This window comes from Hylobates moloch, unplaced genomic scaffold, assembly GCF_009828535.3.
Source record: "Hylobates moloch isolate HMO894 unplaced genomic scaffold, HMol_V3 SCAFFOLD_18, whole genome shotgun sequence".
NCBI classification, from domain to species: Eukaryota; Metazoa; Chordata; class Mammalia; order Primates; family Hylobatidae; genus Hylobates; species Hylobates moloch.
The window spans coordinates 1,456,265-1,470,824 of record NW_026652293.1 but is presented as its reverse complement, the minus strand read 5'-3'; the positions used below and the strand labels follow the sequence as shown (position 1 = coordinate 1,470,824).

At 50.7% G+C, this 14,560-nt stretch overlaps 1 protein-coding gene and 1 non-coding gene across 3 annotated transcripts; one reads left to right on the top strand and one right to left on the bottom strand.

The window, feature by feature from the left end:
• Nucleotides 1–480: 480 nt before the first annotated feature.
• BATF3 (basic leucine zipper ATF-like transcription factor 3) lies at nucleotides 481–14,101 on the bottom strand. 2 transcript variants are annotated; one of them, XM_058430895.1, is made up of 3 exons: nucleotides 14,054–14,101; nucleotides 10,861–10,965; nucleotides 481–1,004 (listed from the first exon to the last, which is right to left on the bottom strand). In XM_058430895.1, exons 1-3 carry the CDS (start codon nucleotides 14,093–14,095, stop codon nucleotides 816–818), a joined length of 336 nt encoding a protein of 111 aa, XP_058286878.1. In that variant the 5' UTR covers nucleotides 14,096–14,101; the 3' UTR covers nucleotides 481–815. The 2 variants fall into 2 exon arrangements, with proteins under 2 accessions (XP_058286878.1, XP_031993106.1); XM_032137215.2 differs by lacking the exon at nucleotides 14,054–14,101 and adding an exon at nucleotides 13,587–13,867.
• On the top strand, nucleotides 6,145–6,248 carry LOC116458128 (U6 spliceosomal RNA). Its single transcript, XR_004245202.1, has one exon. It is a non-coding gene; the product is annotated as a U6 spliceosomal RNA (small nuclear RNA).
• Nucleotides 14,102–14,560: the final 459 nt, after the last annotated feature.

The following is a 14,560-nucleotide window of genomic DNA, read 5'->3' as shown; positions in this document are numbered from 1 at the left end:
AATTGCTCCTCTTCTCATCTACCCAAATATTTGTTTAAATAAGGAGACAAATTTTTCCACTCAATTGTGACTCAGACTAATACAAAGTTTCTCCCCTATATCCTACACCTACTTATAGAACAAGAGTGGCCTCGGAGTGGACGGTGCAGTTGAGAAAACCAACCTGGAATAGAAAATCTCCCACGTCAGTCCAGCATGGGTGTGAGAGTTGGCCAAGGTGGAAGGCTGTGCAGAGCATGACAAACAAACGGATCACACCCAGCATGCACCTTCGTGATCTAGCTTGGTCAAAGACTTCTGAAGGCCTAGAAGTGGCAAGGAAGTCCCACTGGCTTATGCTCCACCACAGCCCCCTAAAGCCACCTCCCCTGTCTGCCGTGGATGTGGCTGTGAGAGAGTAGCCAGGCAGGCAGGCAAGACCCATGAGCCACAGAACACCCAGAGAAGACAGAAGACGGCCTCTCCAGGAAAAGGAAGTGTATTGTGCCTCTAAATTCCAAGAACTGGAGAAGGGAGAGACAATAAGCATCTTTATTATCCAAATTCTAGAGGAAATGGCTCTGCATAACAGCAGAACCTACTAGCTGCCAGGGTGGATGAGAAGTCACTCCGGAGGGCGGTCTCCATGCTGGATCTGCACAAGGGCTCTGAGAGTCTGGCGCCTGGTGGATGTCGGGCTGAGTCCAGTCTGCAGGGAAGACAGCTGGCTGGTCCTGGAGCTCCCAGGAGGAGGCCTGGCCACAGGTGCCCCCTGTATACAATTGTGAAGGGAAAGCCTTCCTCCCAGGTATGAAAATGACCAAGTGTCCCCGGCTTCATCGGGGCAAGCAGCCGGCCACAGGGTCCGGCCGGGGAGGCACTGGCACAAAGTTCATGGGGCAGAGCAGCAGCGGGCACATCTTCTCGTGCTCCTTCAGTGCCTCTGTCAGGTGCTTCAGCTCCTCCGTCAGCTTCCCGATCTCTCTCCGCAGCATGGTGTTTTCTTGCTCCAGGCACTCATATTCCTGGGGGAGACAGAATGGGCAAAATCATTTCTGATGCGGTGTTCTCTTCCTCCGTCCTCCTGTGCCGCGCTGCTCGCCTCTTGCCCGTGAAAGCTGTCTTATTACGCATGTCCCCTCCACCGCTCAGATATGCAGATATTTGTCTATTTGATGAGTGTGTCTCCCCTCCCACTGGGAGAAACAATTTATTGAGGTATAACTTACATAAAATAAAATGTATCTATTTTAAGTATGATCCAGTGAGTTTTGACAAATGTATACACCTGTGTTGATCAATACACAGAACATTTCCATCACTCCAAAAAGTTCCCTCATGCCCCTGTGCAGTTAGTCCCCCGCAAATGCTGATGTGCTGTCCGAAGATCTCTGTTGGGTTCACAGCTATACCCCCAGCACCTAGAACAGTACCCGGAACATAACAAATGTTTGTTGATTGCACTAACAAACGAACGAAAACATCCCTTGCCTTGGCTTTGCGCCAGCACTCACCTGTTCAGTTTCCTCTCCTGCAGGGTTTACAGAGGTGTAGAACTGCAGGGGATCAGAGAGGTCCCTTAGCCCAATCCACACAATGTAGAAAACATCTATATCCAACTTGTTCTGGGCACTTCTGCCCTCAATGGACAGACTCTGTCATTTCTGGGCTGCTCTACTAGACAAATCCTCTTTGTTGGGCATGGTGACTCATGCCTGTAATCTCAGCACTTTGGGAGGTCAAGGTGGGAGGATCACTTAAGGCCAGGAATTTGAGATCAGCCTGGGCAACACAGTGGGACCCCATCTCTAAAAAAATTTTTTTTAACTAGCCAGGCATGGTGATGCACACCTATAGTCCCAGGCACTCGAGAGGCTCTGCCAGGGGGATTGCTTGAGCCCAGGATTTCGAGGCTGCAATAAGCCATGATTACAGCACTGCACTCCAGCCTGGGTAACAGAGAAAGATCCCAACTCAAAAAAAAAGAAAAAGAAAGAAAGAAAGAAAGAAAGAAAGAGAGAGAGAGAGAAAAGAAAAAAGAAAAGAAAAGGCTCTTCTTTGAACTGATCCAAACGCTCTCACTTTCAAATGTACCTTTTGGGTTTGGTTCCATTTAATAGAACCACATCTAGTAGATCTAATGGTTTTTTCAATATCGCAGTTCTTGAAATGTTAGGATACAGCATCTCAGGTCCTCTGAGTTCCTTGCATCGGGCTCTTCTTTGCTGTTCTGTGGACCCTCACCAACACACACTCCAATTTACCAGAATATCCCAGAAAATGTTGCTCCCAGGATGCAATGCATGGTTCTGGAGACCATGCCAAGGGCAAATGTGTGGCAGTGACCTCTCCTGTGCTGGGCCCAAGCTGCTGAGGATTCTCCCTGAGCCTGCAGAGAAACGCAAGCTCTATCTGCAGGTGCTGCTGCTCTGTCTGTCCTTGGATGATGATGGATGCTACGGGGCTTAAGGGTAGGATTTTACATCCATCTCCACTGAATTTCATTCCTTATTTGGACATCTTCCAGACCAGCAAAATTGCAAAATCTTTTGGAATCTCAATTGCATCATCTCATGAATGGTGACAGCACACAGCTTTAAGCCATCCACTAATTTAACACGCAGGTCTTCCTTTTCTTCATCCAAGTCATTAATAAGTTCTACAATAAATAGCCAACAGCAGAGCTCTACGGCATGCCGGTAGAGACCCTCTCTAGGCTGGCAATCTCATTTAAATCTTGCTGAAGTGTTTTCGTTCATTTCTAGTTTATAGTAAGGCTTTGTTGTACCATGCACACCACACATTTCCCAAGCTCAGGGCCCAATTGTGTTACTCATCACACTTTCTCTCTGACTAGTAATTTCAAGGGAGTATCACTAAAGAAATGTGATCTTCTAGCCCCCAAAGACACATGCAAATTCTCAACCCTGCCCCTTTGCTCGTGCAGTTATCCTCAACTGGACTGCCTTCCTCCTTTTCTACATGGGTCCAGCTCAAGCCCACCACCACCAGGAAGGCTTCCCTAACCCACAGGAACCACATCTTTTATTATGCGTTCTATTCTATTTTGTATCATATTCAACTTCATTCATGTTAAGTAATGTCTCTCCCCAAAGATCAGAAATGTAAAGGACCTAGGAACTTCTGCCACTCCTCCCCTCTACCCCCCGGCCTGATGCGCCACAGCACCAGCATCTACACGCTCAGTGATTCCTCAGCCCTCATCCTCTGTCTCTTCTTTAACCCCATCCTTTCCTTTCAGATGGGACTCTCAGCATCTTCCTCCCTTTAAGAACCAAGGGGTCTGGCGGGGCTGCCTGTAGGGTCTATCTGAGCCATTCCCCAGGCAGGCTCCCAGGGTGGTCTGGAGCACTCTCCAGGGCAGCAAGCTGTTCTGGGGCCATGTGGCTTCACCAGTACTCTGGCCCCATTCTGCCTCCATCCTCCTCCCTGCCTCCCACTCCCAAGCCCTCATGCCCTCCTTTGACCTCTGACAAGCTCTAGTTCTGGAGTCAGAATTCTGTCTACAAACCCAGCCACAAGCCCTCCGTGGGCAAGGGGAGAGTCTGGATGGGAGGATGGGATGGAAGCCGAGGCGTCAAGGGAATCTTGCAGGCAGCAGAGGGATGAGAAAAGCTGCGGCACACACACGTCTGCAAACACACACTCACTCTCACACTCACACACTCTTACACACATACACATATACACACACTCACAAACACACTCACACACTCTCACACACATACACACTATCACACACACACTCATACAAACCACAGACACACACAGATACACACACAGTCACACACACATCTGCAAACACACACTCCCATACACAGTCACAGACACTGTCACACACATACACACCCAACACAGTCACACATACACTCTCACAGTCACACACAGTCATACACACATACACACCTCACACAGTCACACACACTCACAAAAACTCAGACTCACACGCACACTCCCCACATTCACTTTCACATACACACACACACACACACTCTACCCTGCAGCAGGAAATGCCCTTCACTTTCAAGTAAAATGGAGAGTACATTTGAAGAGTTCCAACATGCTAACATTTTAAGTAGATTCCAAAGGACAGGAAGCCCCCTTCCTTTGGTAGAATACTCCAAGCTGCCTTTCTACATATACTGAATTCCGCAGCAAGACGCTCTGAGCTTCCCAGTTTTGTCTCTGGAAGCCATGCGCAGCCCTGTGGCCTGAGGCTCCCCTGAGGTCCACTGCCCTCCCCCACCCCCTGCTCAGAGTCTTCAGGGCTGCCCGTCACAGGTGCCCCACGGGCCCCTCATCTGCCTTCTCCAGAGGGACTTTCTCTTCTAGGATTTAAGCATTACTCATAAACCCGCTGAGGGACTTTTATTGAGCTGAGGTAATAACAAGAAGAGAAGAAGTCAAAATCTTTAGGTGAGACGCATCCTTTGAAAATAAAAAGAGGAGCTGGGAGGGAAGAAAGAAGAGGCCAGAGAACACCGAATAGCAGCAAACGGGGAGGAAACGAAACCCACCTCACACCCAGAAGAAATTCCTGGAGTAAACGCAAACAAAAAGCAAGCGAAGAACATTAAACCCTTCATTATTTCCAAAAATATGACCCCTCTAGCTTGAATTCTGCCAAGTTCCAAATCCTTTGCTAGGGGAGGCTTTGAGGCTGCTATGCTCCCTCTCTGGGTATTTGCCGGGGACAGTTTCAAAGCAGACACCCAAAAATTAGAGGTGGTGAAATCACTGTGGATCCCAGCTCCGCCTCAGAAATTAAGCTGCCTAAGGCAGTGGATTTCAAGTAGGGCAACTGTGGCAGTCTGCAGAGGACACTGGCAGTGTATGGAGACAGTTTGGGTTATCACAGCTGGTCAGGGGTGCTACCACATCACGTGGCTAGAGGCCAGGGGTGCTGCTCAACGTCCAGCAGCACACAAGACAGGCCCCCAACAGCAAGGAATTATGCTGCCCCATGCATAAACAGTGTCGAGGCTGAGAAACCCTGTTCTGGGCCTCTAGGAGAAGGTGAGTGGGATACGTAGGGTCCAGGGTGCCTCTGAGGCTGAAGACAGGATCAAGGACTGATAAAGAAGTGGGTACCAGGGACCAGATATGACAACTAAGGTGAGAAAGAAAGAAGTAGGAACAGGCCAACAGGAGGCCACAGCCACACACAGACCCCATTTCACAAGTTAGAAAACTGAAGCTCTGAGAGGTACAATGACTTGTCCAAGGTCACATAGACTTGGGATCTGACTCCTAACTTCAAGGTCAACTGCAACTCTCTTGTAGCATCAACAATTCTGCTTTTGGTTGGCAGTGCCTGGGGCCAGATTTCCCCATGATGGTTACCAGAAGTAAGAGGCCATAAGACCTCAGGACTTCAGAATAACTCTACTCCCAAGCCTTCACTGATGCACTTCCCAGCAGAAAAACTGTGTTACCAGCAAGGGCTGTACAAATGAGTGTCATCATCAGTTTCTAAGCCACGTGGGGCATGAAGCTCTCTCTTAGAACATGCAATATCTGAAAAAACCATGGCGACACACACCACAATCACATCGCCCAAGTCATTTGTCAGTTTGTGACATTTGGGGCTCCTGAGGATGGCACTGCTGCTTTCCTTTTCTGACTCAAAATTCTTTCTCAGTCTTACACCTTTGGGGTGCCTGGTCGAACCAGTCTGACCCACTTCTGAGCCACCTTTCAGCCTGGGTGAGACGAGACCCTGACTGTTCACTTTGGTTCTCATTTGTCAGTGTGGACTTCAGCACGCGCCTAGTGTTCAGAGATGAATGCAGGTCGAAATCCCCCATGGGAGGTGTGAGCCGGGTTGAAGGGATGATTTGAAAGCCCACAGTGAATTCTGAGGTCTACAGACACATGTTAAGAACTGCTTCTCATCACTGTAGTCTGACTTCCAGCAACCACTGCCCAGAAAACTCTACGTGAAGGGGAACCCCAGCCCCTGCCTCTCTGGCTTGGCCTGTGCAGCCTCTTCCCCCATTCTCCCCTCCACAGAGGTCTCGCCTTGACGGACACTCCTAGGACTCTGGAGATGGAGAACAAGGAGGGAAGGGAGGTGGCCGAAAAACTCCTAAGAGCTACAGCTGGGGCAAGTTTCTCAGGGTGTTGGAGGCAGCAGAGGCTCAAGTACTCGCTTCGGCAGCACATACACTAAAATTGAAATGACACAGGGATTCACATGGCCCCTGAGCAAGGATAACAGGCAAATTCATAAAGTGTTCCATATTTTTTTTAAAACCCAGGAAGATGAAAGAGCAAAAAAAAAAAACCCCCAAAAAAACCAGAGGCTCAAGTACAGGTGGAGTATGTGAGTGAGGTGAGGAGAGAAAAGTGGAAGCTCTTGTTGCCCAGGCTGGAGTGCGGTGGTGTGATCTCGGCTCACTGCAACCTCCGCCTCCCAGGTTCAAGCGATTCTCCTGCCTCAGCCTCCCGAGTAGTTGGAACTACAGGCACACGCCACCACACCCGGCTAATTTTTGTATTTTTAGTGGAGATGGGGTTTCGCCATGTTGGCCAGGCTGGTCTTGAACTCCTGGCCTCAAGTGATCCACCCGCCTCAGCCTCCCAAAGTGCTGGTATTACAGGCATGAGCCACTGTGCCTGACCAAAAAGTGGAAACTTCAAACAAGTTTGCTCCAAATATCCCCCCTCAGGATATTCAAGAAATGCAAGTAAAGAGCTTGAGTTACTTTGAGATATTCAGGGATGCAATCCCTGCAGTGTGGGATACAGGAACTGATGAAGAAAGCCCTTTTGATGCGCTACAGTCTCCAGGGAGCAGCAGGCAGTGGCTGTCAGTGGCTGTTTTCTGGGTCCTCTGGTGTCTCCCAATGAGCTGGCCTCACTCCAGATTTGAGGAGGAGGTTCCTATGCATGGTGTCCCCATCCCAGATTGGCCTGGGAGGTCCAGGGGTCCCAAGGGGCTTTCTGTCATGGCCCGCAGCAGTGTGCAAGGGGCTCTGTGCTCAGCTCACTGGAGCTTGGCAAAAGGGTTCTTTACACCATTTTTAAACCAGATAACTTGCCTCCAATAGTAGATTTAGTCATCCAATGGTCCCCACAGCTACAACGCCCTCCTGGAAGGAACAGGGAAGGGATTACTCACGTGGTGAGTAATGATTCGGTTCAGAGATGATATTCCTTTGGTTCTGCAGAAGGTTTGGGATATATTTCCATTTTCCTAAGCCAGTCGTCTGCTTCCTCACCCACTTGTGACCAACGACACTTGTGTGGAGCTAGTGAGGCTAAGGTGAGGGCTACAGCTCTGGGGTCTGTATACAGGTGGGGCTGCTGTCCTGGCCTCTTTGACCCCGTGTTTCTCAATAAAGCTGGCCTTGCTGAGGTGATCTGCCAGTGCTGAGTAATCCTGACCCATTCCTTCAGCCCCACCGAGAGAGAGGAGAAGGGGGTGCTCTTCCATGGAGGGTCTGGGCTTCAGATCAACCCACCCCATTTCTGAAAAGGGCAGCTGGCATGACTGTCATGCAACACAGTCTCTGGGTTGGAGAGCAGGCCAGGGACCCTACAGAAGAGGTCTCCACCCCACAGTTCCAAGAGAGGTCAGATAGGGGTAAACGTGGCACCACTCTGAAGCTCCCAGGCACCTGGTTCACCCGGTTATCAAATGCAGCAGTGACAGCAAGTGCGAGAGAGCCAATGCTTCATACGGGTACTTCTCTGATATTGTAGTCAAATTCCGTGAGTATTTACATTACCTTCTGTGGCAGGCAGCATGATCGATTCGCCCCTCACTGAAGTTTACATTCTAATCTCTTGAACCTGTGACTATGTCACCTTACATAGCAAAAGGGACTATGTGGATGTGATTAAGAAGCGTGAGATGGGGAAGACTATCCTGGATTATCCAGGCAGACCCAATGCAATCATAAGGGTCCTTGTAAGTGAAAGAGGGTGTCGGGGAGTCAGAGAAGATGTGACAATGGAAACAGCACCAGAGTAATGCAGCCTGAGAAAAACGCAACCAGCCATTGCTGGCTTTGAAGATGGAAGGAGACTACAATCCCAGGAACACTGAAGTCTCTGGAAGCTGGAAAAAGCAAGAAAACGAATCTTTTCCAGAACCTCCAGAAGGAAGGCAGCCCTGCTGCCATCTTCATTTTGACCCAATGTGACCCACTTCTGATGTGTGACTGCCAAAGCTGTAAGATAGTAAATTTGTGTTGTTTTAAGCCACCAAATGTGTGTGAGTTTGTTTCAGCAGCAGTAGGAAATTAACATCCTTTCCTTGGGAAATTCTAGGCTTCCCACCAACAGGCAAGGCATGAGATCTTCCTCCTTTCTTTGTATTTTGTGACCCAATGGCAAGGCCTTGGTATTTGCGAAATGGATCTACTTGACCGTGCTCCATGAAAGATCTTGTCCAAGATATTGTCCTCCAGATACATATTCAGTCCAGATTTACAACTGATGTTTTTAAAACTAGTTTTTAAAAATATTAATGCACCTGGCTGGGACTAGGAGCTTCTTCAGGAGTAACACCTTGGCCATCCAGCAGCACATGTGGTCTGAATGCAGGGCCATGCACTAACTGGGAGCCACAGGTCCCCTCTGGGGGCTATTTTGGTAACATGATGCTAGAACCACAATTGCTTCAGGAGCAAGGGGGGAGAAGGAAAGGAGGCAAAGGGCATTGCCATTGTTCTGTGGAAATTCTTCAGAACAAAGGCTGGGAGGGACCTTCTGTGACACTAGTCTAGAGACCCCAGTCTCTTTCTAGGGCCCAGCCTTCTTACTTCCAGGAAAGAATCTGACATTTATGATTTATGCCACACTGTGAATTTATATCAGAAGGTCGCCTCTCTGTGGAGTACGTGCATTCTAAATTTGTTCTCTGTTCATTGTTAGAGTTTTAAGATTGCCCTCTTCCTCTTCTCTCCCCAACACACCTCAGAGTTTCCAAGTTGCCAATGCCCCAGAATGGCCTTGCTGAGAAAAGCATGGCAGGAGACCTGGCACAATGCCTCGTGCCTGTAATTCCAACACTTTAGGGGGCCAAGGCAGGTGGATCGCTTGAGTCCAGGAGATTGAAACTACCCTGGGCACTGTGGCAAAACCCCATCTCTAAAAAACTACAAAAATGGCCGGGCGCAGTGGCTCACACCTGTAATCCCAACACTTGGGAGGCCGAGGTGGGTGAATCACGAGGTCAGGAGTTCGAGACCAGCCTGGCCAACATGGTGAAACCCCATCTCTACTAAAAATACAAAAAATTAGCTGGGTGTAGTGGCAGGCGCCTGTAGTCCCAGCTACTCGGGAGGCTGAGGCAGGAGAATCGCTAGAACCCAGGAGGTGGAGGTTGCAGTGAGCTGAGATCATGCCACTGCACTCCAGCCTGGGCAAACAGAGACTCTGTCTCAAAAAAAAAAAAAAAAAACCTACAAAAATAAGGGGCTGAGGGGGGAAGATTGCTTGAGCCTGGGAGGTGGAGGCTGCAGTGAGCCATGATCATGGCATCGCACTCCAGCCTGGGCAACAGAGCAAGGTCCTGTCTCAAAAAGACAAGAAAGTATGGCAGGAGAGAGCTAAACTGAAATCTTCAACTATGCACACCAACCCCGACAAAGACAAGAACATGGAACGGTGGCCCATTCCTCAGATAGATCCTTGGATGCTTTTGAGGCCAGTTCCTGGTATGGAGCAGCTCCACGTCCCAACTGCAGGATCATGCAGGTGTATGCATGAGGGCGGAGGGAAAAGGAATGGCTTAGCATAAATCCTAGGCTTCTAATTTGAGTGATGAGAAAGATAGTTCGCTCCATTAACTACAGTTTGAAGACAATGAGAAGAGAAAGTCTCAGGGTAAATGGACAATAACACTCTTTTATGGATGTGGTACATCACAGGAGCCTGCAGTGGACCCATGGGGAAACAGCTCAGCAGACGCTGAAGTTATGGAGTCTAGGGTCCAGGACAGAGGGCCTGCCTGGAGCAATCAATGTTGGGAGCTGATGCTGGGAGAACAGATTAATAGATTAAGTCTTCCAGGGTGAGAAAAAAAAAAGGGTAGAGTCTGAAACACTGGTCACCACCAACATGTAAGGAAATAGGGGGTAGAAGGCTAACAAAGAAATGGAGAAAAAAATTGGTGAAGAGGGTCAGGAACTAGGAAATGTGGTCATTTAGAAGCAAAAGAGGGGAAAGCTTTAAGAAGAGATGGGTCCAAACTGTCGAATGTTCTAACAAGGTAAAGGATGATGAGACCAGAAAGAGTCCTGGACAGGGCAGTGCCAGGGCATTGGTGGCTGCAATGGGAGCAGTTTCTGTGGGGTGTATGTGTGTGTGTGTGTGTGTGTGTGTGTGTACACACACACACGTTGGGTACATGTGTGGATGTGTGTGTTTGTTTGTGTGTGCATATATGTGTGTTGAGTGGAAAGGGGGTAGCAGAAATTAAATCACAGAGGATTGGGGAATAACTAGGAACCAGGGACACAGAGACAACAGGTGTAACTACTCTTTTTTAAGAAGCAAGGATGTTAAGGGATTACTTTGGAGGGAAACAAAACAAAACGAGAAGCAAGGGTGTGAGGGAAGAAAAGAAATGGAGCAAGAACTTGAAAGGGAATCAGGGTCCAGAAGAGGCTTTGTTTTGTTTTATAATGAAAGAAACTTGAGCATAAGAAGCACTCAGTGGATGAGGGAGAAATGAACACGTCCATGAGCAAACAGTGAGAACACTGGGCTGGAAGGACCTGGCAGAAATTAGATATGAGTGTTGCTGAAATCGTGATAAAGAGAACAGTGATGTCATCACTCCCACTCCCGTGCAAGGGCAGAGGCTGTGTGGCTCTAAAGTGGCTTTTGACCCCACCACGGTCTCACCTCATGGAGCTTGTCAGCCTTCTGGGTCTGCTTCTTCCGACTTCTCTGAGCAGCAACTCGGTTTTTTTCTCTCCTTCGGACCTTCCTGTCATCATCCTCAGGGCTCTGGGGGAAAACATTGGGTGGGTGTGATGTCATGGCCCCTCGCCTTACCCTTTTCTGCCCTGTCTCATCACTCAGCGTTGTTCACTGAGCTTCATCATTTGCTTTGCAGTAGAGAGCAGCACTAGTTGTTACACCAATGGGCTCCCAATAGCCCTTTGCCCAGGAGCATTCACCATGTGAGTGTGTGAAGTGTGTGGTGTGACTGCCGTTTAAAAGATGAGGAATAAGAAACTCCGAGAGGTTAAGGACCTTGCTCCAGGTATTACAGCCACTAAGTGGGTGAGTGGGAAGTGGAACTCAGGTCTGTTGGTCTCCAAACCAACGTTCATAAACCTCTAGCCCACAGGGCGTGTGCTTGGAAGAGCTGTGGTGTCAATGTTGTCCATCTGAGACTGGAAAGCTGGGCAGGGGCTGGGGGCAGTGGAGAGATCTGCTCTCTGGAACTTGCTGTTTGCCAGTCCTTACACCACCATGCATGAAAGGTACTTTTGATACTCCATGCAAATCATGATTACACTTACAACTAATTGCAACCACATAACTCTACAGACACACCAAATGATCTTAAACTCCACTGACAGTGTACTCATTTGAACAATGCTTGGCTGACATTTTGTTTCAGAAGTCAGAGTGAATCAGAAAGCAAATTTTTGATGTGTCTTGAAAGCTGTTAGCTATATGTAAGATTTAACCAAATTCAGTCAAATCGCCCAAGAGTGATCATGAAACAGGCAGGTGGAAAAATGCACCGACCATGGTAAAAACACTTCAATCAGCTACAGAAAACATGAAAAAGGAGAGCAGTATTTGCTTTCTAGAACCCCATGAGAAGACACCACCAAGCGGGAAAAATACCACACTTACAGAGTTTAAGAGCCAAGAGGTACAAACACAGGAAAACTACTCAGTTATTAATATTCATGGAATGCAAATATTAATAACACAAAAAAGGATATTTTCAGTTATCATTTGATCTCATCTTGTATTCCAAATAAGACATGCATCTTCCCAAGTTACTGCAGGTAAGAAGGTTCAGATATGCAAGAATATAAAGGTATAAAAAGAAGGGGAATAAATAACATACATAGCAAATAGAAGCTTAAGGGAACAAAGTATGAAAACAGAGTCTTCTAGAGAGGCAAAGAAGTCTTGATAAACAAAACCAGAACATTACAGTGGAACATGTGGTTAGAAGACAGCTCTTTAGCTTTAGAATCACACAGATCCTAGTTTTGTCTCTTAGTGTCAACATGTCAACACTGTGTAAATGGTTTAAATTCTCTAAATTTTCAGTTTTCTCATTTATTGTAAGCATAATTCATTCATTCTTTCAATATGTATTAACTGAGCACCTACCATGTGCCAGACACTGTTCTAGACACTGGGGATACAAGCCCTAAACAAAGGGTCAGTGAACTCTGCAGACTTGGTGCTAACAGCCTAATGCTTAGGATTGGGATGCGATGAAATGAGATTTTGTCCTAAAGCTCCCAGCACACAGTATGCCCTCAAGAACTTACCTGCCTTTGTTGAAATTGCTACTTTAAAAAAAAAAAAAAAAGTATTCTGCATAGTGCTTTTCATGCCTCTTTGCTCTCTGTAATCAAAAAGTCACTAGCACAAGAAAGCAGCCTGCATACTGCCCTCGGGGAGCTGACTCTAAACCGGACTCACCACCATGATCACACCTGCCAACCCAGCAGAAACATTTCATCAAGACAGAAAGAGGTGAGCAAAAGTTAGAGATAGTATTACGTTATTAACCATATCTGATTCAGTCTCAAAAATCCTGAGAGGTTGATGTTATTATATTCATTTGACAGATGGGGAAACGGAGGGTCCGAGAGGTTAAACAAATTGCTCAAGGCTGCTCAGCCTGTACGTGGCAAAGCCGAGGCCCAAACTCAGATCTCTGTGACACTCCAGCGTCACCTAATGACACGTGCCGGGCGCTGAATTGGGAAGGTGGGGAGTAAGGATGAAAAGACCCAGTCTTCGTCGTAAGGCAGGTGGCCAAGACCCAGGCAAAGTTTCCAGATGGCCGTCCCTGTGGCCAACCTGGTCTCTTTCCTGACTGCGCCGCTGTCAACGTTGCTAGGGGACAGCGAACTGGGAAGGGGCGAAGGGTTTCCACCAGCTGGGGGCGGAGTCGGCCCTTTGTGGGTCCCCCCCGCCCAGGCTGACCAGTCCCACGTTCTCCATTCCCGCGGCAGCCTCTCCCCGCCGGGGGAATCCTGGAGGGGCTACAGGCGCGGGCGGTGGGGTGGCAGTCGCCGGCTGCGCCAGGATGGGGCGGCCCCTGGGGCAGTGCGGAGCCCACGTGCCGGGGAGCACCGGCCATGCCCGGCCCAGCCAGGCGTCGGCGCCCTCGGGCTTCTTCCCCCAGAGGGCGCAGGAGCTGGCTCGGGAGCCATTCCACGCGCCGCCGACACTGTGCGCACGCCAGGATCCCTGGATCGCCCCCACGCCCCCACGCCCCTACCTCTGCTTGTCTCCGGCCGCACCCGCCACCTCTGCACCTCCGCGGTCACCACCACGGAACTCCGGCACCCACCTCCTCGCCCCCCGCGGCGCGCGGGTCCCCGTACCCCACGGCCCTCCCTGAGCCTCTCGCCCTCTACCTGCGGCTGCGGCTGCGGCTGGTTCCCGGGCGCCGCGACGCTCCTCTGCAGGACGCTGCCGGCGGCCGGGAGCCCTTGCGACATGCCGGGCGCTCCTCCAGCCCGGCCCGCCCCGCCCGCGCGCCCTGCCCGTGGGGCTGCCTACGGGCGCTGTCCCGCCGCGGGCATCCTGGTGCCGCACCCACGGCCTCGCGCCGGCCCCGCCCCCTCAGGCTTCCCGCTCTCCCCGCTCCTCCACGCGTCGGCCCGGTGTCCCCGCGCGCCAGTCCCAGCAGCCGTCCTTCCCGTCCCACGTCTGCCCCGCCCTCCTTCTCCCACCCCCGCCTCGTTTCCTCCTCTGCCCGCCCTCTCTCCGCACCTCGGGGTCCCAAATCCCACCCCTGCTGCGGCTTTCCGCCGGCGCCCCGCGCTTCGTGGAAGTCACGTGGTGGCTCTGAAACCCCGGAGGGAACGCGAAGCCCACCCACGCGAGGCGACGCCCGGGCCGGTGGGGGCCAGGGGGGCGCCATGCAGCCTTTGGGGTCCTTCGGCCGCTGCCGGGGAGCTCAGGTTGAGAAACACAGAGGGTGTTTTGGGGTCGGTGGTTTTTTTTTTCCCGGTCCCATCGCGGCATCTTCCTGCGCCTCAGCCACGCCCTGCGCCCGCCCCCGGCGCGGGGGTCACAGTCCCGGGGGACTTTCTCCGCGGCGATCAGTCATCCGGGCGCCACTCTCGCTCCTCCAGCGGCCCCGAAGCCGCGGCTCTGGGGCGAAGACGCCGGCTTCACCGAGTGCCACCGCGCACCCCGAGCCACGGGCGCCCCAGGGGCTCTGCAGGGAGTGCCCGCCCTTCCCGTCTTGGGTCCGCCGGGCTGTGGGAGGGAACGAGGCGGGGCGGCCCGGAGGGTGAATTCCCGGAGCGGAGGGTGGGCATGGGGAGGATGTCCCGGACAAAAACGGTGACCGGCTTCCCTGAGAGCGAATCTGCCACGTGGG

Coding starts and splice junctions, on each gene's coding strand:
- BATF3 (XM_032137215.2), bottom strand. CDS start 13,670: ATGTCGCAAGGGCTCCCGGCCGCCGGCAGCGTCCTGCAGAGGAGCGTC. Junction 10,966..13,586: donor AGCCGCAGCCGCAGCCGCAG/GTAGAGGGCGAG, acceptor GTTTTCCCCCAG/AGCCCTGAGGATGATGACAG. Junction 1,005..10,860: donor AGGCTGACAAGCTCCATGAG/GTGAGACCGTGG, acceptor TGTCTCCCCCAG/GAATATGAGTGCCTGGAGCA.